This window comes from Anolis carolinensis, chromosome 2 (genome assembly GCF_035594765.1).
Source record: "Anolis carolinensis isolate JA03-04 chromosome 2, rAnoCar3.1.pri, whole genome shotgun sequence".
NCBI classification, from domain to species: domain Eukaryota; kingdom Metazoa; phylum Chordata; class Lepidosauria; order Squamata; family Dactyloidae; genus Anolis; species Anolis carolinensis.
Genome location: NC_085842.1, coordinates 24,329,604 through 24,355,350, shown reverse-complemented (window position 1 = coordinate 24,355,350; position 25,747 = coordinate 24,329,604). Strand labels below are relative to the sequence as shown.

The 25,747-nt window shown below is 39.9% G+C and overlaps 1 protein-coding gene across 1 annotated transcript; it reads right to left on the bottom strand.

The window, feature by feature from the left end:
• Nucleotides 1–7,025: 7,025 nt before the first annotated feature.
• Nucleotides 7,026–17,639, bottom strand: LOC100559717 (zinc finger protein RFP). Its single transcript, XM_003218015.4, has 5 exons — nucleotides 17,188–17,639; nucleotides 16,227–16,418; nucleotides 14,583–14,605; nucleotides 11,274–11,392; nucleotides 7,026–8,723 (listed from the first exon to the last, which is right to left on the bottom strand). The coding sequence occupies exons 1-5, from the start codon at nucleotides 17,572–17,574 to the stop codon at nucleotides 8,242–8,244; spliced, it is 1,203 nt and encodes a 400-aa protein (XP_003218063.2). The 5' UTR covers nucleotides 17,575–17,639; the 3' UTR covers nucleotides 7,026–8,241.
• Nucleotides 17,640–25,747: the final 8,108 nt, after the last annotated feature.

Sequence of the window (25,747 nt, the reverse complement as noted above, 5' to 3'; positions counted from 1 at the left end):
TATTGATGCCATTGAATATTTTGAACAAAATCATCAAAAAGAAGTGGGTTTCTTAGCACTAGATGCTGAGAAAGCGTTTGACAAGGTAAATTGGGATTTTTAAAAAAAATTATTTAATGAATTGGACATGGGAAATCAATTTCAAAATGGAATAAATGCAATTTATGAAAAACAATATGCAAAAATTAAAATAAATGGCTTGTTTACGGAAGAATTCGAAATCAAAAAGGGAACAAGACAGGGCTGTCCACTGTCCCCCCCAATTTTTATATTCACTTTAGAAATTCTTTTGAGATTAATTAAAAAAAGGAAAAATTAAAGGGTATTAAAATAGAAAAACAAGAGATAAAGGTATGAGCATTTGCCGACAATGTGATTTGTATATTAGAAAATCCAAAAGATAGTATAAAAGACTGGTTAGAGATAATAGAGAAGTATGGGGCCTTGGCAGGTTTCAAAATTAATAAGGAAAAAACAACAGTATTAACAAAGAATATGTCAGATAAAAGTCAGGGGGAATTGAAAGACATTTCGGGATTAAAAATTGTTAGAAAATTTAAATATTTAGGAATTTGGATTGGAAATAGGAATAATCAAATATTAGAGCTTAATTATGGAGCAAAATGGAAGGAGATAAAAAAAGATTTAGAGAATTGGAAGAATTTAAATATATCATTATTGGGTAGGATAGCTGTCATTAAAATGAATGTCCTGCCTAAATTATTATATTTATTTCGTAATATCCCCATTGTTAGAGGTAAAAAATTATTTAATGATTGGAATCGGGTAATAAATAAATTTATATGGAATAATAAAAAACCAAGAATCAAATTTGCAACGATGACTACCCCAAAAGAAAGAGGAGGCTTTGACCTCCCTAATTTACATTTATATCATGAAGCATGTGCCTTAGATTGGGTAATAGACTGGGTAAGATTGGAGAAGATTAAAATATTAACATTAGAAGGACATGATTTGCGGTGGGGATGGCACGGTTATTTATGGCAGGACAAAACTAGAATAGACAAACAATTCGGAAATTACTTTATTAGATCAGCCCTAATTGCAACTTGGCAAAAATATAAGAGATTCTTCTATGAAAAAACTCCACTTTGGCTGTCTCCTTTAGAGGCAACGCAACGCAGACTACTTGGATGGCAAAAGTGGACAACGTACTCTGAAATTATTAAAAAAAATAGAGACAGGGACGTCTACACCCCCCTATGAAAGGATGGGAGGAAATTAAAAGAGATTATGAGAATATTACGTGGCTACAATATTATCAATTAAAAGAACACTAAAAAAAGACAAAATAATAGGTTTTAACACCACTACTAATTTCTGGGATAATTTACTTAAAAGGGAAACAATTATAACAATAATATACAATAAATTATTAGATTGGAATACAGAAACGGAAATTGTCAAAGATTCAATGATAAAATGGTCCAGAAATATAGGAAGGCCGATAACTATAGACGAATGGAATAATATATGGAATAAAAAGATCAAATTGTGTTATTCGACGGACTTAAAGGAAAATTGGCTAAAAACAATACATAGGTGGTATTTAACACCAAAAAAATTAGGATTTATGTATAAAGATAATGATAATAGATGCTGGCATCGTAGAGAACAGGTGGGGTCATACTTCCACATGTGGTGGAACTGTAAAGAAATTAAAAAGTACTGGAGAATAATTCATATAGAATGTAAAAAGATCTTCAAATTAGAATTTGAATGCAAACCAGAATATTACTTATTAGGACTATACAACTTCAAAGAAGAGAGAGACAATATCAGAGAAAGAAAAAGATAGTAAGGAGAGAATATTTACCTATGTCGTAACTGCGGCCAGACTTGCATTAGCAAGAAACTGGAAGGAGAAGAAAAACCTTTCGAAAGAATTGTGGCTGGAGAAATTAATGGACATTAAAAATATAGATAGACTGTCCTTTCTGATTAAAAAATCAACCGGAAGACCAATGAAAGAAACAAATTGGTCGCTCCTTGAAGAATACCTTCAAGACATGTCGAAATGAAGAAACCAAATGTAATGAAGATGGAAGTTAGCTGATTGGAAGTCAACTTCTCCCCCACCCCCCATCCCCTCGGTTAGGGCTCCTTTCCAAACTGTTGATCCCTTTATTACTTTTTCTTTCTTTCTCTTTCTCTCTCTCTATATTTCTTTTTCCTCTTTCTGAAACAATTCAGATCCAGTCCCCCACGTTATTTTTTTACCCTTTAGTTTACCTCTTTATTTCTCTATCCCACTGTAAAACTTTAAACCCTCAATAAAAAAATATCAAAAAAAAAAAGAAAATCCCACAATATCTGCTTTGAACTGGGATATCTGAGTCCACACTGCCATTTACTCCAGCTCAAAGCAGACAATGTGGGATTTTATTCAGCTGTGTGGAAGAGGCCTGAGTGTCCTTGTGTCTGAGGAGCAGGCTGAAGAAAAAACCTCTAAATAAATAAATATTGCCTCTCAATCTGCCAGGCCTGTAAGGCCACATGCAACAAATCTTGCACATGGCACATATCTTATTTGTAGTGCTAAAAACATGAAAGAAACTGAAGAACAATTTTAACCCACATAATCTTAACAGTATTTCAATGGAAAGTGTGGTCCTGCTTTTGGTTAATGAGAGCGTCAATGTCTGATTCCGTATTTGTTACTGCCAGTTGCAGTAAGTGAAGCCAATGTGTCAGGTTTTCTTTGCCTTGACGTAATTGTTTCTTAGGGATACAAAATGACTATTATTTCCTTAAGATGGGCATGTGTAGCTCTCACGTTTGCTGATGTGCAGGCAGCTAGTAACTGCACCTGTGGCTGGTATCTTCAGAGGATCATGTTTTAATGACAAGATTAACCATAGGGCTAACGATTAATTGAGAACTGTGGTCTGATTCTAATTAGCTCAGACCTGCAAAGATAAATAAAGATACGTAGCACCTTTGCAAGCATTCAGATATTAATTTTTTATTAAACTTTATTTCTACCCCACCACCATTTCCCCGAAGGGACTCAGGGTGGCTAACAAAATACAGCAAGGTGCCACATATAGAATATACATAAATCCAAAATGACAAAACCATAGAATTACAATCACACCCATACATAATTACAATGTAAAACATAAAAATTCATTAAGTGCAGTCATATCTGTGGATAAAAAAACTTATTGGCAGCCAGTGGAGCTGCTTTAGGGGAGGCATTCTATGCTGTCTAAAGTTTGCCCAGTAATCTTGCTGCCGACCTTTGTACTAACTGCAGTTTCTGAGTAGTCTGTTTGCATGGAGGAGCTTCAAAAAGCATTATCAGCATGGGCAAAACTTTATAAAACTGGGTTCAAAATGTAGTACTTTATATTGAAAAGTTGATAAAACTGTGTGCCATCAGAAAAAAAAATTATCCCAGCAAATTATCCCAGTTTTTAAGTTACTATTATGTTGTTTTTATCTTGTATTGCGTTTTTAAATCTCATTGTTTTAGTTGATTGTGTGCATTGTATGCTATGTTGTTGTTATATCCTCGTTGTAAGCCACACCGAGTCCCCGCAGGGATATGGTGGCGGGGTATAAATAAAGTTATTATTATTATCTAATACAATAACATCTTTATAGTTTTAATTATTCCTTTTGCAGAAACAGGTCACAGGGCCAATAAAAGCTGAGTTGCCAAGAATGTATATTCCCTCAACACTGAGTCCTTTGCTTCTTTACATTTTCTTTTTTTTAATTTAATGTCCCCCACAGTTTCACGTTGTCTGTCCCAGAGTTTGGAAGCAGTGAGTTGCCAGTACATGCAGCCCCCAAGTTACAAACAAGACAGGTTCTTGTGATGACTCATGGGCCATGTAGTCCCGTTCCTAGTACTATTGTGGCAGATGAAGAGGAAAACTTGGGTTTTCCACCGTTTCAGCCAGAATTGGAGCCCTTGCACCTGCAAGATGTTTGGCCACGAGAAGTTAGCCAAACAAGCCTTGAGCAGAAATCTCCCCCATTTTCTCGCCGGGATTATTATAATCAAGATAGAAGCGCTCGGGAGGCGACTCGCAGGAGCGCCAGGATAGCTGCCAGACAATTAGCTGATTAAGTCTGTTTCCCTTGGGAAACTTTAAGGAGTCATGCATCTGGACACAGTATGGGTTTCGTTTCTTGTTCCCCAGGGAAAGTGTTCCTTGGCGGGAAAACAAGATCCTATATAGGTGTTTGCCCGCAAAGAAATCCTTGCGGAGTCAATTCGTCAGCTGGAGGAGTGAGATCGTGTGTAGACTTCGTACTCCAGTTTCCTGTTCCCCGGACCAAGTTTCCAGCCTTGCCTTGTCCCGCGTTTGTCCACGGATCAAGTTTCCAGCCTTGCCTTGTCCCGCGTTTGCCACGGATCTTGTTTACTCTTGTTGCCTTGTTTCAAGTCTTGTTCTAGCCAAGTATCAAGTTTGCTTTCCAGCCTGATTGCCAAGTTTCTATGGACCTAAGGACCTTGTCATTTCCCCACACTTTGCTTGGCAAAGTGTGTGTTTCGGTTATTGGATTATAACTTTGGACTCTAATATCACATATTGGACATTATTTCTCTGGACTATATTTGACCTTTCCTGAAAGGTCTACTTCTGAACTATTTTCTACACTTGTTTTTATTGACTTTATATATTTCCTTAATAAAGATATTAGTTAGATTCTTGTCTCTGCGCATGGTTATTGGTGCTCTGCAGCCTGGGTCCTGACAGTTCTGTAGGTTTGTTCTTAAGTTGAATTTGTTTATAAGTTGGAACAGGTACATTTTTAAAGTTTAACTCCAGCAAATATATATCTGTATTAGCTTTGGATAGCATAGGGAAGAGCTAACATCCCTGTGGGGCTTGTTTTGCTGTCTGTGCCCCTGTTCAGAAGATTTCACCTCACATTCTGTCCCTGTGATAATAGGATTTTGAAAAATGTGGCTTGTTGTGAAAACAAGGATTGGTGATTAAGCTTCAGTGGAGACACCTTTCTCTTCTGAAGGGTAGATTTCTCTCACTTCCTGTTGTCTCATCCCAATTCTTAATTGTAAGTCAGATGTTTGTAACTTGGGGACTACCTGTAATGATATTTCTACCTGCATAATATTTCAGGTAGCAAGGTTTAATGAGCAAGACACATCATTTCATAGGATAATGAGAATTACCCTATTATTTTAAAACCCTGTGAAACAGTGAGTTGATTAAGTAAAGTATGTAACCTTTAAACCTGTCCAAACTGTTTTGGCCCGTTTTTTCAGTGTAACAAACAGGAAGACATCTTACTGTTTGCTGAGATGTTTCATTTCAGTGATGAAGGCAGGAACTTTCAGTAATGTGTTTAGCCTTCTCATTGCTCTGTCAGGCAGGAAACAGACTTCTGTAACAGCCAGTCTGTGGTGTGGCCAGGGAGAAGCAAATCACCCAGAACTCAAGCAAAAAGGAAGTGTAACAGGCTATGTTACTGTGAGATATTAGAGAGAGAAAATTAAAAGCGACATATGGAGGCATTCAAACAGATTGGGAGGAGACAGCCCTCCATGGTCAAAGTTCAATGTTTTCAAAATGTAAGATTCAAGTGTGATGAGGAGAATATATTATCCCATCTGAATACAATATGCATCCAGTCCTAAAAAAATACGGGATGCATACTGATATAAACAGATTATATCCCAATGTGATTAGGTGTCTGACAGCTGTGACGGACTGGATGAGGGCCAACAAGCTGAAGCTTAATCCAGAGAAGACAGATGTCCTGGTCAGTCGTGGGGGCGATCGGGGTATAGGCTGACAAGCTATGCTTTGTTGACGTATAACAGCCATTTCGTACCTGACCATTTTCCAGTCAGCTGCTCTTTTCCTCTCCTAGATCAAAGTGGCAGTTAAAAACCATTTACCTCAGTGCCAAGCTAGAGGCAACAGCCAATCAGAATCTTGGCTCCTGACTGGCTCAGCCAATCAGCTGTCACCACGTGCCCTTTCCAGTTAACTCACTCTGTCATGGAGCCTCTTTTATAAACCCTCACATGCTTGATGGGGTCACACTTCCCCTGAAGGCACAGGTCCACGGTCTGGGGGTCCTCCTGGACTCAGCACTGGCGCTTGATGCCCAGGTGTCGATGGTGGCTGGGAGGGCCTTCGCACAATTAAAATTTGTGCACCAGCTGTGACCGTACCTCGAAAAGCCTGTCTTGGACACGGTGGTCCACGGCTTAGTTACATCTAGAATGGACTACTGCAATGCACTCTACGTGGGGCTGCCCTTGAAGACGGCTCGGCAACTGCAGTTAGTGCAAAGTTTGGTGGCCAGAATACTAATTGGAGCTGGTTATAGGGAGCACACCATGCCCCAATTAAGGCAGCTCCACTGGCTGCCGACAAGTTTCCTGGTCCAATTCAAAGTGCAGGTGATTACCTATAAAGCCCTTTATGCTTCAGGTCCAACTTATCTTCAAGACCGCATCTCTTTCTGTGAACTGGCATGGAACTGGCATGGGCTTCTTGGTCCCACCTCTGTCTCAAGTGCAGTTGGTGGGGATGAGAGAGGGGGTCTTCTTGGTGGTGCCCCCCCCCCCCCGGCTCTGGAATGCCCTCCCGAGGGAGCCTTCTGCACGCAATTGAAGACCTAGCTTTTCCAACAAGACATCGATCATGTTTAGACTCTCTTATAATACATATGAGGACCGTTAGATCTTCTTTTAGCACTTTACAATTCTGAGGTCGAATACTGCTGTTTCATCTACAGCAATTGCTGTATTTTATTGCTTTTACCAGGGGGTACTGTGAATTTATGATGTTGTGTTGACTGTTTATTACCCGTGTTTTGCTTTGCACTTGTTGTATTTTGTATTTTATGTCACACCTTGAATGTTTTGTGAGCTGCCCCGAGTCCCTCTGGGAGATGGTGGCGGAACATAAATAAAGTTTTATTATTATTATTATAAAGTCCCAGAGGCCCTCTCGGGGAGGTACCCGGCAGGATACTTAATCAGTAATGATAAAATACCTTGTTACACTTCATCTAGGCAATGATAAATTTATTTAGCAGTAAAAATAAAGGAACAATATGATAGGGTGTGCTTTCCTCTCTATCATAACGCCAGGCAGGTCATTGCCAGTTATTGGAAAACTTCTACAGTACTTAGTTTAGACTTACTGTATTAAAGGGTTTAAAGTTCAGAAATGGCAAGCTAAAGAGCAGAAAGATAATAATATATTTGAGATAACATGGGTTCCATTGAGTTCTTATGTCAATCTAACTAACAAAAGAATAAGACACATTCTACTAGCCCACAGGTCCACTTGGAAAGGATTCGTACAATACAACAAATAATTACAAATTACAAAGGAGCTTATTTTGCCTTTTGAAATCATGAAAATATAACTCATGTCCTACATAGTTATTCCTAATGTTTTGCTATTATGTTTTTATATTAAAATGTGTTTTTAATTATTAAAACAAATGGGATCCACTACAATTTCTTGTTTGATTCAAATACAGCAAGGAAGGGAATGAAGAAGCAGAAACAAGTGACTATTTCGCATATACTGAGGTTTACACATTTATTGTGTAAATGGTAAAAATGAAAATATTTACTGCTGGTGAGTTCCATTGTGTAATACTAGCATAAAAACATTCTGCTTGAGAGATTTTTCAAGGATCAGTATGTTATATAATTTTTATAAAGGTTGAAATACCTATATTTTAATAGAGAATTATGCAAAGTGTGCATGAGCAATATCTAATGCATATATGGTAATTCATACCTGAGGTCTATGTTACCAGCGCAGCATGCATCAAGCATTTCTTTGTTTTTTAAGAGGTTGTTCTCAGGGTCTAGTACTTTATGTAACCATACCTTCGAGTTACTGGCCCTGGGCACATCATACTGCGGTTTCATACTGTGGCAGAGCTCACTAATAACACAGGCCGCATGGAAATGCCAACTATTCTCAAGATGGCGCACTGTAATAGATCACCGTACAGCTGAATCTTAAATTCTTATTTTATGCCAATAGTATTATTTATGCTTGTTATTAAACTGTTTCAAGCCCACTCTCTATCATAAACTCTTGGGGAAGAATACAGTCAATAAAAGCATATAAAGAGATTTTTAAATAAATCTCAAAACGATTCTTGAAGATCAGTTAAACCATTATATTATCATGGTTTAGAGAATAAGGTCTGTGAGATAACGTTGCCTGCATTAAAGTGAGCTTTCAATGTGTCCCTGTACTACATGTAAAAAAATGGTAGTACAGAGACTGCTGAGATTGGGACTTCCAAGATTGCATCAATCTGGCCTCCCATTTCTCCATCAAAAAAACCCACTTGGCCTGCAAGACCATTCAGATATCTCTGGACTCCTTTGGTCTTTTCACTCAAAGACAGATCAGAGATACTAGGGAGACTGGTATCAGGATAGATACCTGTCCACTTGCCCATCGGCCAAATACGTTCCTTAGGACCAATGGGAAGATGGCCTTTTCCTCTCACGGGCTTGGTGGCCATCTTCACAGGCCAGATTCCCTCCTTCCTTACAGCATATTCCTCAGCATGAGAACGTGTTATGAAGTCCTTGAACCCTGACACGTAAGTGGGATTGCAGAATTGCCCAGGATTATCAGGCAGGCCTTGAGGCTCAGCTTCATATTTCCCACTTTTATGACCATCAGACAGGAAGTGGAAGGAAGGCGCTGAGTCTGGATCCAGATTTCCTGTTGGAGACAAAGAGAACGAGAGATTAAGGAAACCACAGTGAAGCCAAAGTAGCTGAAAAACTGTCACAGAAAATGTTATCACAGAAATCACACATGATATCACTCCAGAAGACTCTTGTTGGACCAAAAAGGGTGATAGGTTGCAGAACCATGTCTGCGGTAAATAATGCCCTAAAGCTTGGACTGGAAAGGACATGTTTTGTATGGTATCTGATCTAGCCGCTTTGAGTCTCCTTGTAGAGACAAAGAGAAAGGTATAATAAAACATAATAATAATAATAATAATAATAATAATAAGAAGAAGAAGATCGCACAGACAGACTACAAGCAGAGGCATAACACCGTTGCTCAAATGATTCATTAGAACTTGTGCCACAAATACCATCTGCCTGCGACAAAGAACTAGTGGGATCACAAGCCAGAAAAAGTTACAGAGAATGAACATGTCAAGCTACTCTGGGACTTCCGAATTCAGACAGACAGGGTTTTGGAGCACAATACTCCTGATCTCACAATCGTGTTAAAAGACAAAGTATGGATTGTCGATGTCGCAATCCCAGGTGACAGCAGGATTGAGGAGAAACAATTGGAAAAGTTGACACGATATGAGGATTTAAAGATTGAACTACAAAGACTCTGGCACAAGCCAGTCAAGGTGGTCCCAGTGGTGATCGGCACACTGGGTGCAGTGCCTAAAGACCTTGGCCTGCACTTAAACACAATTGGCACTGACAAAATTACCATCTGCCAGTTGCAGAAGGCCACCTTACTAGGATCTGCTCACATTATTTGCCGATACATCACACTAGTCCTAGACACTTGAGAAGTGTCTGACGTGTGATCCAATTCAACAGCCAGCAGAGTGTCTGCTGTGGACTCATCTTGTGTTTCTAATAATAATAATAATAATAATAATAATAATAATAATAATAATAATAATATATTATTATTATTATTATTATTATTATTATTATTATTATTATTCTACAGTGACTATATATTAGAGTAGGGCCCAGTATTTGTTTCATATGTTTCATCCGTGCTTTTGTACCATGTCATTCATCTGTATGGCATGGTAGGGCAGAGCCCTCCCCACATGGATGTGAAATGAAAATGAAAGCAGCACAAAACCATTTGCTTTGCTGCTGTTTGTTCCATGTGGCACTCCCTGAGAGGCCCTGGGAGCATTTTCTGAGTTTCTGAGCCAGTTTTGGCCAATCAGAGGAACTGAAATTTCAGACTGAAAGTTCTGAAAGTTAAATAGGCTCTGGCTATTTAATGGGGTGAATGCCCCCATAGAGCTCATTACAGGCATGTCCTTCTTAGCTGCTAGGTGCTGCTGTTGCTGCTCTGCCTGCTACACTTGTTGCCTTGTGCCTGCCTCAAAGTCTGCTTATTATTTAACCTTAGGTCTCCTCTGCCTATTGAGAGGGAAACCTTTCATAATCAGTGGTACCTTAAGCCCTGTCTTTAGCCTCAGTTTGAGCCTTCTATCAACTCTGCATATCGAGAGGGAAACCTTTCAGAATCAGTGATATCTTAAGCCCTTAAATTACATGGCAGGACCAGCAGGAAAAGAGAGAATGTTTTTTAAAAGATTTTATTTATAGAAAGAAAGAAAAATCCCTAAAATTTGGGAGATGACCCAAACCTTGTACTGGTAAGTGTTGGAGGGCTAAAAGTGGTAGATATGACCTCCACGTGTGATGATTTTCACCACTCTAACCCTAAAACTGAGTGGAAGGGGAGCCTAGGCAGCCCGCCCATTGCCACCAATGGGACAAATGCATTTGTATATTCAGATGGTGAAATGAAAGAGCTCATTTGGATGGGCAGTGGATGGACACGGAAACAGGGCCATATGAATGGAACAAACAGAAACTGGTAGCAATTTTATACAAATGCACAAGATTACTATGTATGTATGTATGTATGTATGTATGCCTACCTGAAACAGACAAAGCAAACAGCAGCTAAACATACCTGAACAGCAAAAGAGAAAAAAAAAGGAGAGTAGGGAAGCCTCCCTCACCAGCTATCTCTAATGAGTTAAAAACCATTGTTCTAGAATTCTGCCCACTAAAACAGAAATTTTAAGGACTGAATCCATGTTGATAGAAGGCTCAAAATACTTTCATTTACTTTTGGAAAATGTACTTGTTTGTTTAATTTAACATGTGCATATTTCTATCTTGGGATTAACAGTTTGCTTTGATATGATTAACTTTTTTCATTATGGTGGAGGGCCATATCCCCACTCTTTCCATGTTGTTTTTTTTACCTCTGGTACCAAATTGTCTCTTTAAAAAGTAACACCCCGGGACATATCTACTTCACAAACTGACCTGCCTGCTCCTATCTCATGCTGTCCCAGAACAAAACTGTGCCTGGGCCCTTCTGGTGGAAAGCAATGGTGTCTGGGCCATGGAGAAAGATGCCTCATTGCTTCTGTCCCAAGTGTGATGAGAACAAAAACCAGAGCTTCCCACGTTCCCTTCTGGGCCAACACAGAGAACAGCACAACTCCTTGCAGACAGACTCCTTTACCTTGGAACCACTTCATGATAGTAGTTAGATCTGGATTTTGATCAGAAATCTCCTGGATCTTCCATTTCAGCTCTGGAGGGAAAGCCACTGACTTCTCAGCTGCTTCCTTCTTCTCACTCCTAGTAGAGAAAAACAAAGTTAACTTGCCACAAATCCAATCCAGAATCTCTGAGATCCCTTCTACACTGCCATATAAAACAGATTATCAAATGAGATAATCCACATTATCTGCTGTGAACTGGATTATTTGAGTCCACAATGCCATATAATCCAGTTCAAAACAGGTAATCTGGATTTTATATGGCAGTGTAGAAGGGGCTTGAGTGGAGCAAATTAAAGGAATTTAAAGGAGGAAGAAAACTCCACATTGTACACATTGTGGAGGAAATATTATGGGTCCAGTAGTTTTAAGTGTTGTATTTTGTGTTATTTGTATGTATTTTAAGTGTTGTATTTTGTGTAAATGTGTATAATGTGACTAAGTCTGCTAGGGTTGTTAGTTCAATTCTTTGGTATTTTCTTGAGTTCATTCACTCAGTTGTCTCTGACTCTTCGTGACCTCATGGCCCAGTCCATACCAGAGCTCCCTGTCGGCCATCGCCGCCCCCAGTTCCTTCAAGGTCAAGCCAGGCCCTTCAAGGACACCATCCATCCATCTTGCCCTTGGTCGACCTCTCTTCCTTTTTCCTTCCCCTTTCCCCAGCAACATGATCTTTTCCAAGCTTTCCTGTCTTCCAGTTTGCCCTGGCTCATAGATTTTACATTCTAGGTTCCTATAGTGTGTTGATCTTTAGAACATCGGATTTGTCGTTCATCTTCAGCACTGTCGGCCATTAGCCTTCCTTTCAGCTTTGGCATTAAGTTGCCATTGAATGCTTGCCATATATCTCAGGGAGATAGGGTGGTCTTTAAATAAAGATTATTATTATTGTCATTATTATTATTTCTAATTTTGGCTTCCAAAACACCAAAGCCAAGCACTTGAGGACCAAAAGAATAGAAAAACTGTGTCTTTCCATCTCTTTTCTTTTCCTAAATCGTTGCCAAAAAGTAACATGAGAAAGAGAAAGAAGGTATCCTTGCTGGCAACATTAAAATACTGCACAGATACTTTGTGGCAAGAGGAGCTCTTCCTTTCCTCCAACACAACTACAGTATTCCCACTTTGACTACTAAAGAAACGCTTGTTAAATTTCTTTAAACCAGGGGTCCTCAAACTTTTAAAGCAGAGGGCCGATCCACAATCCTTCAGACTGTGGAGGGGCCAAATTATCATTTGGAAAAAAAAACGAACAAACTCCTATGCACACTGCACATGTCTTATTTGTAGTGCAAAACAACAACAATTGAAGAACAATACAATATTTAAAAATGAAAACAATTGTAACCAACATAAACCTATCAGGATTTCAATGGGAAGTGTGGGCCTGCTTCTAGCCAATGAGATAGTCAAGTTAATTAGGATTGTTGTTGTTGTGTGCCTTCAAGTCATTTCAGACTTTGGGCAAGAGTAAGTCTAAAATTATTTATTTATTCATTTACTACATTTATTTATTACATTTATATCCTGCCCTTCTCACCCCGAAGGGGACTCAGAGCAGCTGTATGTACATACAATATATTATATTATTAGCATAGCACAATATTAGCATTATATATTACTATATTGAACTATACCACTATACTGTAATATTATATGTAATATATATCATATAATTAATATTATTATATGGTATTATTAATATTATATTGTATAACATTATAATATTTTATAAATATTATATGTATATATAATATATATTATTTAAAATGATATAAAAATATATTATAAAACTGAGGGCGGGGGCCAGGTAAATGACCTTGGAGGGCCGCATCCGGCCCCCAGGCCTTAGTTTGGGGACCCCTGCTTTAAACCAATATATCTCTTCTTGACCTGGTTTTTTTTAGCCCCTATAGCATGAGCCCTGTAGGTGACATATGCTTTGTTACCACAGCATGTGTACTTTGGGAGTTATAGTATGCCTTCCACATATCCTACCTAAAGTTGATGGTGCTAGGATGCACAGCTGGGCAATCAGGTGTGATTTTAAAAGGCATTGTGGGTAAATTATGTTTAGAGGCATTCTGTGATATAGATTTTTAAATCTCATGCTTACAATCATGGAATCACCTAATTTCACCACATAGGGCCCTTCCACCCAGCTATATAAACCAGAATATCAAGGCAAAAAAATCCATAATATCTGCTTTGAATGGAATTATCTGATTCCACACTGCCATATCATCCAGTTCAATGTGGATTTTATACAGCTGTGTGAAAGGGGGCATGAACACATGTCTCTCTTTCTCTTAGGTTCTTTGATATCTTTTGAAGGAATTTCATCTTAACAAGAACTTTCAAGAAATGGTTGTGATGTCTTTGTATGCTTTTGTTTTGTACCTGACTCCAATAGACAATGCTTAATTTTTGTTATTTTATAAATTCTCCCATCCTTTTCATGCTCTTTCATTTTCCTTAACAGAATGCTACAGTGGAATATGCAACCTCGAAGTGGTCTGGGGAGCCTTTTAAACAGAGACTGGATGGCCATCTGCCAGGAGTGTTCTAATTGTGTGTTCTTGCATGGCACATTGTTCCATCTCAACCTGTTCTGCCTCAACTTGAGAGTGACAGGATTCATTCTCTCAGCCAATCAGTGGCTGGGGAAACAGAGCACATATGGTTGCAGTTTTGCAGCTGGGAAAAAGGAACCCCTGATATTGTCTTTCTAGACTTCCAGCATCCTGACTGGTTGAAAGTTGCTTCCTGGCACCATCAAACTGTGTTAAACATTGGGCAAAAACTAGGAAAGCATTAAAAAATATCCTTGGGGAAGACCATGTTCTGCCAAGAGGCAATACCAGCTCAGCCAAAGTCCATGTGCCTCCCTGCCTGTTGCCCCATTGCCAAACTAACTATTACACTACCAAATCCCAATAGCAATTGGAGGGAGAAACACAGCAATTACTTTTTTTTAAGATACAGAAGGTGTGTTCCATTGGGGATAAATACTGCTGATTAAATAAATTCAACAAGAGTTGCCAGGGAAAAGTCCTCAGCCTTTTGTGACATGGGAAAAGAAGTCTCAATTGTGGCAGTGGCACTAGTTTCAAGACAGAAGTGCCATAAGTTCAAAAAGCAAGGTAGCATGTTTACCTATGGCCTCCACAGTCTACCTTGGAGTGTTGGAGGAACACGGTACCTACCTGTGATGTCCAGCCTCTTCCAGGATTAGGAAGCACTAATGCCAATGACTAGGATCAACTTACCTCTGTGAAAGGCTCTTTGCAGTCTAGAGGAAGGAAAAGAAGAAGAGCAACATTATTGCTGGCCTAATCCATTCTTTTCCTAACAAGAAGACCCTCTGTCCTCGCAAGAGTCACTTCTGAACTTAAAATAGGCAGATGTGAAAGTGCAATAAAGAAAAAAGTGGTATCAAGAGTTTCCTGGGATTTGTGTTAAGTTGAACATGCTCTAAGCCATGTTCCAAAACATTTGTTAATAACAGCCAGAGCACCAGGATAGGACAAAAAATGTAGAAGGAGAAAAAGTGTGACATGACTTGGAACAAACTTTATTTACCAGCAAGTTCCAGATTCCTAACTCAAAGCAGCTGGAAAACCAGGACTTCCGATCTGAGATCTGGCTTCTCTTTGGCCCCTTCTACACTGCCCTTATACCCCAGGATCTGATCCCAGGTTATCTGCTTATCCCAGATTACCTGGAAGTGACGACTCATATAATCCAGTTTAAAGCAGATATTCTTGGATCAGATCCTGGGATTAAGGGCAGCGTGGAAGTGGCCTTACTCTTTTTCTCTCTCTGTGCTGCTTATGCCATTAGAGATGGCATTAGCAAAGGGCTGTGTGGGGCCCTTCCACACAGCCATATAACCCAGAATATCAAGTCAGAAAATCCACAATATCTGAACTCAGTTATCTGAGTCCACACTGCCATAGAATTCAGTTCAATATGGCTGTTATACAGCTGTGTGGAAGGAACCATGGTAAGGTACTTGAAATTCAAGTCCCCTGAATTAGAGCAATAGGAGTCTCTAATAGGGAATTCTAGCAACCTCAGAAAGCTACAGATTCCTGGATCACATAGAAGGGGACTGTGGTACTTAAAGTGGAATTAAAGCACTATCATTGTGCAGTGTGTATGCACATTGAGTTGTGGTAGTGACAGAAAAACAACTCTCTCCCTTTTCCTTTTCAGATACAGTATGTAACTTCCTCAGTAAATTTTCTTCACTGAAGATAGTATTTGATACTGATTCCAAGCATCAATTTCTAGGGGAAACATCAATTTTGCAGTCAATCAGCTGTAGGTGTTGGCCCAGATTTGGAAAGAGCAATCTAAAGTGCCAAACCATATCCCTCAAACAGGTTCAGTACCTACGATAGTTTAGCTAACGTTTAGGTTTAAACTCAAGAGTGGATTCACTAACTTCAGAACCACCAATCTTTCCAGCTAGCTCCTATAATGAACTCACTAAAGACAAAACCAGAAAGTGACCATAAGACCTAAGCACTCGTCCAAAAGAATCATCTTCCAGGTGTTTCTAGACTTCCTGATCAATAGTCCAAGTGGCTGGAGCTTTTGAGAGCTTCAATCCAAAACATGTGGTGAACCATAATGTAGTTGCTACTGAAGTGGAACCACATTGAAGAAAACAGTTTGCTTAGACATACAAGGTGTATATGAAATGAATATTAGTTCAATGTTTGCATTTGGTTCCCATATCCAAAATACCTCATACATGTAAACACAAATATTACAAACATTTTAAGAGCCTAAAACACTTCGGGTACCAAGCAATTTCAGATATGGCAAGGATTCTCAACCCATATACAAAATCTTTGTATCCCCTTCCATTGGCAAGCTGCTTAATTTGTTTTGGCCAGTCTTACCTGCAGGAGTTCATCTTGCATCTTCAGGATGAGATTTTCCAGAAAGGAGAGTTCTTGGTTATTTGTCTTTCTTCCAATCTGGTGTTTCATCTCTTCTATCTGGGCCCAGATATGCTTGGTCTGATCCTCCAGAAACCAGCAATCTTGTGTAATTTTTCTTAAGATTTTTTCCATCTCTTCATCTTCCTGGTTCTGCAGTAAACAGAAAAAAAGGGAAGGAACTGAGTCTCAGATTAGGATTGGGTTGCCAGGGTGAAAAAGTAGAAAGGGATCTGATGGTCAAGTAGAAGAGGGAACTTGAACAGAGATTGCTTATCAAATAAACAGCTGACAAGAAAAAATATGGTGAATCTCATTGTTGCATAGTTTCATCTCATTACCAAATAATGGGCTTTTCTTGCCAAAATGTGTTCAGAGTGACTGGTTCCCTTTGCCTTCATCTGAGGCTGAAAATGGTGACTTATTTAAGGCCGCCAAGTTGGTTTCCATTATTGAGCCAGGATTTAAACCCTGGTCTCAAGAGTCGTACTTGAGAGCTCAAACCACTAAACCATGCAGCCATAAAAGAGACAGATACCCTCCCTAGTTTTCACTATGAATGCTTTTCTTTAATCTATCTAAAGGTTTATATTACAAGAGTAGAATTTTCTGTGAAATGAGGTTGTCTTGTGGCTCCTGATTTATCTGCATTTTATATAAAGTTTTCCACAGATTTGTCTTTCCTTTTCTGTCTCTATTTTATACACTAGAAGGGCATCCAGCCCAACCCACTTTAGCCAGACAGGAAGACAGTCAAAGCCCTCCCAACAGACAGCCATCCAGCCTTAGTTAAAAACCTCGAGAGAAGGAGACTCCACTGGACTCCCAGGCAGTCTGCACATTACTAGAGTATGAAAAGATCCCCAAAGCGCATCTAGTCCAACCCTCTTCAGCCAGGTAGGAAAACCCAATGGTTTTTTACCTTGGAGTCTGGAGCAGCCACCTTCAGTGCAATTTGTCGATGATCGTGGTGTTCCTTGTCATCCACCAAAGAGATCCTGGATTCATAATCTTCATAAACACTTTTCCAGGGCTCCTGCTTTCCTCCTTCATAGTTTGGATTAAGTTTCTTCACTGCTGCTATAATGTTGGCTAGTTGCCAGTTTGTTGTTAGCTTCCTTTGCAGAACAGTTTCCCTGCAGAAAGGGCAGGAGGCATCCGTATTGCCCGACTTCTCCCAGCTCTGGGTCAGGCAGGCTCTGCAGAAATTGTGCCCACATGTTATGGTCACAGGATCCTTGAAATAATCAAAACAGATCGAACAAGTGGCTTCTTCACAGAGATCCTGAACAACAGAAGCAGCGGCCATGGCTGAGTTAAGTTGAATAAGTTTTCACTTCCTGAAAGAGCATTTCCAGTAAATGATTTACGCAGCATGAAGACGTCAGCCTGTCTTTAAAAGGATACGATCTGGGGGGACCATTTCTAGATAATTCCTTTTTAAAATTAAGACACCAGATTTAGTAAAACTTCAACGATTTTTATTTCAAAAACTTTTGCTATTCCATTTCAAACTACCAGGCCCCTAAGGCCACATGCAACATGGTCTATTTACAGACCCCCTCCACATTCGTTCTTTTGACATCCACTGATTTGATTCTTCAGGGATTTCCCACTGCCCAACCTTGACCAGGTTTCTTCTGCTATCCCAAACAGATGTAATAACAATAACAAATCTTTATTTATATCCCGCTTTTCTCCCTCATGGGACTCAAAGCGGCTTACAACATATTAAATCATATAAATAACAATCAAAATACATCAATAATGAATATAAACATCATAAAATAAGCAAATTTGATAAACAACTACAATGTACATTCACATTCATAAGTCACTCCACTGACTGCCCTATTTTGAACCAACCAGAGTTTTTAAACATGATACAAAAGTGTCCCCAGTAAATAAGTGTAAAGATCAAGCCCAGCCGTAATGTAAGCATTAAGAATCAGGCCACCTGATTATGTTATCGACCATGATTTGGTACGGATCTACCCCGTGAGGGAAATCCGATCCGTCTCCCAGATGAGGGAACGAACCTTGGCGAGCCAGCCGAAAAGCAGAAAATAACCCGGAATATAATTTACCTGAGTCCGAAAGAAAAAGGCTCTGCCAAGTTGAAGGGAAAACCGTCAAAGTGTTTATTAAAGCGATTCAGCTGAAAAGGACATCCCGCTGCGATAGATCGATATGCGAGATGTAACGATACAGCGAAAATAAAGCCATTTTATACATTTCTAAGTTTGAAGTCTGCTTGAATCTCCCACCCCGTCCCTACGCCCATCTGGCTGCTGATAGGTCGAGGGCGCTGCACTAGGCGGGAGCTTGGCTTCCCGCCCCGCGCCTTGGCCAATGAGGAACAACCTTCGCCTCTGCCAGGGACAATCAGGTTGGGGGAGGCGGGAGTCAGCTAGACAGTGGATTGATGAATGAATCAGCAGAGATATGCAAAGTGACTACCTGAGGCTAGCGCCTTCTAAGATAATCAGGGATTATCGTTGTTTTGAATAGGGCCATTTGGAATGTCTGGGGTTCTTTACACACGTACACGGTTCATGAACACCTAAGGTGTGGTGGAGATGACAGCAAATATTGACACTATGGGATTATGGTGGCTGGACCAGCGGGAGGCCTTCCTACGGCTTCCCAGGGGTCCGGATGAGTTTGTGGTCAACATTACCATATGAGATTTTATCACCTGAGGGACTTCTCCAATCTGAGGTGTTCCAATCTCTCGCTATGGGCCATGCAGATGCAAAATAGATTAAATTTTATGGTGACCGTTTGTCCTCTTTTGTGTGTGAAGCCCAGAATCTAGGGTGAGGGAAGGCAGGAATTTCCGGTGTTAACTAGAGTTCAGACTATGCCTTCATTGATTAAAACATACTAGGGAATATAGAGAATCATATTCTAGCCATTTCCACCCAAAATTACTGAAAAAGTACTAAATATTAACATTTATAGCTTATTTTCCATTTCTACGCTAATAGCGCAAGGCGGGAGGCTATTTAGGCAAGGAACACAGTTTGACAATCAGCTGATGATCAGAGAAAAAATGGTCAAAAATGATCTCCGATGGTTGTATTTTAAAGATTAGGCGATTCTATTCATAAATATGAAAAGGGATGATTCTCGGTGCAAAATTGAGTGAGTTATGAGTGAAAGTGTAGGCTGGGGAGGGGGGTAAACAATTCGGCAATATCGCGGTTTGTCTGAGGACCGGGAGTTCAGATTCCCTCCGATTTTAAAGGGAAGGAAAAACCCAGGTTTTTCTGTAATATAATATATATATAGGGGAAATATATGAGTTTGGGGGTCTTCCAGGGAACCCATAGACCAAGTTACATCTGGCTAAACAGTTAATAAAGAATTGATTCCAATATTTCATAAACATATAAGCATACAGTTCATGAAAAGTTCATAAGCAGCTCAGGCAATTGGAAGTTCATAGAAATAATAAGGTGAAAGAATTCAGGTTGATTTCTGTCCTTGGGAGCCCAGCAATTCATGAAACTGTAGGTAGGTATATTTGAATGAGGAATACGTTCATTCATAAAAATGAATGAATGAATGGAAGAAATTCATGCGGGAGCTCTTGCCGCCGTAGAAATAACAGCTCGTCCTTGGAGAAGCTACATCTCTCTCTCAGGGAGGATGACAGTCCACCATCAGCAGCCCTGGAGAAAAGCCCATGTTCTTTGGAGGCAGCCCGCCAGCCGCGAAAGCCCGAGGAGCGGCTGCCGCGGAGAAAGAGCAATCGAAACCGGCTTTTTGACAATCAGCTGATTCGGAGCTTCAAACTGGACCGATTCGGGTGCTGTTGGTTGTCCCGGAACCAGAAGCCTCAAAAAGTGTTAAATATAAAAGATAGGCATGCTTGGAATGTTTTTGATGAAGTTATGGTTCAAATTGTCCCGTCCGCCATGTTATTCAATGGCAGGGAGAGCGCGGTGGGGTTAATGGAGGGAAGGAGAGAGGAATTCATGCGAGGGAGTCAGAAAAGGGATACAAAATAACCACTGGAGAGGATTTCAAGTTAAAGGAAAGGGTACTTTTTTATTTAAGGATTAGTTACAATGTTAGGGCTGGGGAAAGTAATGAAAAAAGATTGAATAATAATTTGTTGCGGTCTGAACATTTTTCCCACTTCGCTGGCGATCCGGATCTGTGGAACTCCCCGCCGCAGGTCAGATGAGTTTAAAAGCGGGGGTCTCCGCTATCAGTTAGAGTGGAGCAACTATAAAAAGGTACAAAAGTAGCAAAAAGCTTCTCTATTGTTGGGGGTTGGTGTTGGAGAGTTGTTGTTGGAGAGAAAGTTGCACAGATACAGAAGATTTGGAGAACAAGACCAGTGAGAGCCTTTTGCAAGTAAAAAGGTTTCAACTATCTGGGAGTGTCTCAAAGAATAACTTGAGAAGAGTCCTGGTCTTCTGCTATACTGTAAATATTCACTGTATAAAGTTTTATCTACTACAAAGTTCTGTATGTATCCTTAACCGGAGGGGGAGTGTTTCTGCTGCAAAAGGGAGTGGTTTTCTGTTGCTTCATACAGAAGCCCTTTAATTACATTGTGACAACAACATCGTCCCCTTTTCTCATTCACATGCAACTTTGTAGTCATATTGACTGCCTGGACTTGGCGATGGAATGCTCATAACTCTAGTCAGATCACCTTTAAATAAAAAGATAAATCTTTCTGAACCTTATCACATTGGGATATAATCAGTTTATCAATATGCATCCTGTTGTTTTTTTCTGATTGATTGCATAATGTTTCCAGTTGGGATGTGTGGGACCCCATCACACCAAAATACTAGGAATTTTACGATCAGAAAATACTCTGCTTTGACTAATCACACCACAGAAGACTGGCTCCTCCCAATACATCTGGCAGACTGTTTATGTCTTTCCATTGCCTTAATTTTTTTTCTAAAACTGCACAATGACGGAGTCTCTGAAGTCTCAAACTACTACTCTCATGAGATTGAAAATGTTCTCGCATCTGCGCAGTAAATGCATTTGCCTGATTCCTACCTTGGTAGTGGAAATTAGGCATGTGCGAATTAATTGGAATCGTCGTAAATCAGATTCAAATCGTATTTAATCCGATTTGTGAATGGGGTTCCAATGCGCGTTGGCGCTTCGGATTTAAACCGCGATTTTGAAGCGTTGGAGCCCATTCATTCAATAGGCTTGTTAATATGTTTGGATATATGAGAAAGCATGTTTGAAGCAACCAAATGTTTTCAGGGAGGAGCAGCCTAGCCTGGGCTTGCCTCCCTGACCAATCTTTGTGCATGTTCATGCAAGGGGAGGGCTTTGGACATTCTCCCTTTAAAGCGTCTGCTGCAAGCCACGAGGCTCATTCTGGGCTGGGGAGTTTGAGGGAGAGGGTGGCTGGGCTTCCTGCCTGTGTCTGCCGGCTGGTCTTTTGCTGCCTGACTCACTGACTGCCTGCCTGGCCTGGCCTCTGTTGTTGGAAGAGGCACTGGGGCAGCGAATGAAAGAAGAACTCTACTCTTAACAAAGAAGAAAAGGCATTTTTGGGATGGGGTGGGAAAGGGGGTAGTTGTTTTTTCTTTTAAAATTCTAAAATAAAGTAATAAAAGAAGAAACGTTTATTTTTTGAGAAAAAAGGGGTTGGTGGTAGGTCAAAAGAGCTTATTTTAAATATCTGACACATTTTATTTTAAAATCAAGCAGCTAGAAGAAGAATTTTTTATTTTAAAAAGTGAGGGTACGGGAAAGAGCTTATTTTATGTTTGTTTGTTTCTTTGGCCTCCTCTAGGCAGGCACTGCATGCCCCACATTTACAGAAACAAAATCAGCTGGGTTCCCCAAGTCTGGTGACCCCAGCCACATAGATGAATAATTTTTTGGGTTCAAGCCCTCTCCCCCTTTTGGGTTTGTGTGTTTGTTTGTTTGTTTGGCCTCCTCAAGGCACTGCATGTCCCATCATTTACAGAAGCAAAATCAGCAGGAGTCCCCAAGTCTGGGAACCCCTGCCACGTTACACATAGCTGAATCCTTTTTTGGGTTCAACCCCTCTCCCCCTTTTGGGTTTGTTTGTTTGTTTGTTTGGCCTCCTCGAAGCACTGGGTGTCCCATCATTTCCAGAAACCTTCTCTACTGGATTCCATAAGTCTGGGGACCACAGCCACGTTACACATAGCTAAATTATTCTTTGGTTCAAGCCCTCTGGGTTCAAGACTTTCAAACCAAGAACAGATTTCTGCAATTTTTAAAAAAGTTTTTTTTATATATAAACTATGAAAATTTGCCAAAACTCAGAGGATAAGGGAAACATTCTGAAATTTGGTAAGCTAACAGTGGTGAATGTGTTCTACCACTGTAGCAAATTTGATCAGGATAGCTAAAAAATGATGGCAGGAGAGTCTTCTAAAGTTCTACCCTCTCAGTGCTGTTTTTCACTATTGCGCATGCGTGTCCGCCATTAACAAATTAATTACAAATATTCCAAAGTTTCAGAAAGTTTTGAATTTTTTACTTCAAAACTCGTAATTGACTTTAGAAATGCCAGTGCCCCCTACTTTCGAACAGAATTTAGAACCATTTTTTTCCTGGATCGCACATGCCTAGTGGAAATGGTCAACATTTTCTAACATTACATCATTAAGCTGTATTTTTGGCATACAGGATACATACAGATTTCCTGATCACACAGAAAGCACAGTGCTGTAAACTCCATAGCATTTCAAATATGATTAGAATCCCATGTGCAAATACTGTTTCTATGACATTTTGCAGATGGATTCCTGATAGAATGGGCCAAACGTCATGTGATGGGACCCATTCAAAATTGTTCTCAAACTGCATCAGAAACTGAGCATTTCCTAATGTAATGAGGCCCACTGATTCCCTCTTCTTTGAACATAGCATGGGTGGTATGCTGCTTCCTACCCCCTTAGACTGGCATCCAATATCACCTGGAGTCCCAGAAAAGCCCAAATGAGCTGATCTTTCAGTAATAGATAGCTACCAACATAACAACTCATTAGCTGTTTGGGAACCAGTAGATGCATACGTTTTAACTGCTTTTTAGTACAGTAGTAAGAACCACTGGAGACTCTTTGCATGAAATGTTTCACCATGTTTTCTTGAGACATGTAATGCACCTATTAATGTTATGCTTTTGTATGGAATTGCTGTTGGTTTTGTGTAGTTTCATTCGTGTCATCTCATTTTTTTTTAATTTGGTTCCTGCTAACGAAAATGGATTGCCTATATGAAATGGATTTTCGTCTGTCTAATGAAAAACATGAAAATTTTCATGCCATTGGTGGCAATGGGAGGGCTTCCAAAGTTCACCCCCTTTCCCTTGTTTTTTTGGGCTAGAGGGGTGAAAATCGCCACACATTGAGGGCATTTCGACCCCTTTTAGCCCAACAACTTTTGAAATATTTGGGTCTTCCCCAGAGTACTATTGTTATTAATATTATTATTATTATTATTATTATTATTATTATTATTATTAACACCCACTGGCACACATCAGCTATCATGGGTAAGCACTCCTCTCCCAGACTCAGCTTAGGATCCCAGAATAGCTATCGTTATTAATATTTTAATATTGTTATTAGGACCCATTGGCACACATCAGATGTAATAGGAAGGCACTCCTCTTCCAGACTCATCTTAGGGTCCCAGAGTAACTATCGTTATTAACATGCATAGCAATAACCATCATCCAGCATACATAAGGATAGCTATATAGGCAAATATCTGAGTAGGTGTACAAATAAAGAATTTACAGAGATAGGTACTAGAGATGTGCACGAAAATTGTTCCTTCGTTTTCTTCATGCTATCATTTCATTTTGACCCTTAGTTTACACAAAACTGGGGTATTGTGTGGTTTCCAAGTTGTATGGCCGTGTTCTAGCAGTATTTTTCCCCTGCCGTTTTACATGCATCTGTAACTTCAGAAGATCCTCTGAGGATGCTAGCCACAGCTGCAGGTGAAATGTCAAGAAAAAGTGCTGCTAAAACACTGCCATGAAGCCCGGAAACCACACAACGACCCAGTATACCAGCTGTCAACCTCTTTTTTTTTGGTAATGTTAACGACATTTGAAATTACTTATATAGATAGGGAAATGTTTGGCCACTCTAGGGGAACTGTATTATCATCAATGGTAGTGTGGCAAACCATCATCCTGTTGTCTCTTTCTGACTGACAGATCCAAGGAAGCATGCAAAACTTGGTGGATGCCAGATAGAAGAAGCAACTTGGTGGGTATAAGAAAGTGAATCCACAAAAAGAACCTGGCCATGAGAAGAAAGCCAAGAAGACACAGTTTGTGGGCTTCCTGAGCAGGCAGTAGATTTGCTGTCAGAGTACATGGGAGGTCTAGAAACTGAAGATGACTGATGTCAACTAACAATCCTTGTGGAAACCAGTGGATGTTGCTGGACAGATGCTGGTGGACTTTGAAATTGATCAGAAGAAGCTGAAAAGCAGAATGTCCCCTTCATTTTTCATGTATGTTAGTGAAGCATCAAATGTAGTTAGGATGTGTGTATCTGTGTCAATTAATGTAATGAACTGGTGGGTCGACACTGGTGGAAGTTGGCAGATGGAAGTCAAAGGCTGGATCTACACTGCCATATAATCAGGTTTCAGAATGTAGATTAACTGCACTGAACTGGATTATATGGCAGTGTAGACTCATTAAATCCAGTTCCATGCACTTAATCTGCATTCTGAAACTGGATTATATGGCAGTGTCGATCTAGCCAAAGATGAAATCACCAGACAGAAGCTAGAAGATGACAGTAAACAGTGATGGACCAACTTCACCTATCCTTTCTGTTTCTGCCTTGCATGGAAAAGAAACTTCATCTTCAAGCACAGCTTGCAGACAAGAAAATCTGGTTCACTTCAGCTTCAGGTTACTTACTTGTATTACTGTTTTCAAATACCAATATAATGTCTTATTCAAAAGTTTTTTCATTACCCATCATCATCAGTGGACATTACCACACACTTGTCACAATCCTGCAGTATTCCCGCAATGAGGGTTAGTGGCAATTTAACATCTTCATTACAGCTAGTATCATACAGCTCCTTTTATCACACTTTTGCAACACCTTGGCTATGCAAAGCCATACTTCCAGGTTGCAGCCTAACTCCAAACAGCATCAAATTCAATGTGGGTGCTGATTTTTTCCCAAGTGTAGTCAGTCAATCAGATTTATCTACCTTATATTGCAACTGTAATATAAAACACAATATTCAAAAGCTTGTATATTTCACAGTGCTACATCTCTTTTGTTTGTTTTCCTATAGCTAAACATACTTTACTATGTATGGGGCCGGGCTGTGGCGCAGCTGTTGAGCAGCTGCCTTAAATCACTCTGACCATGAGGTCATGAGTTCGAGGCCAACCCGTGGCGGGGTGAGCACCCGTCAATTAAAAATAAAAAATAGCCCCTGCTCGTTGCTGACCTAGCAACCCGAAA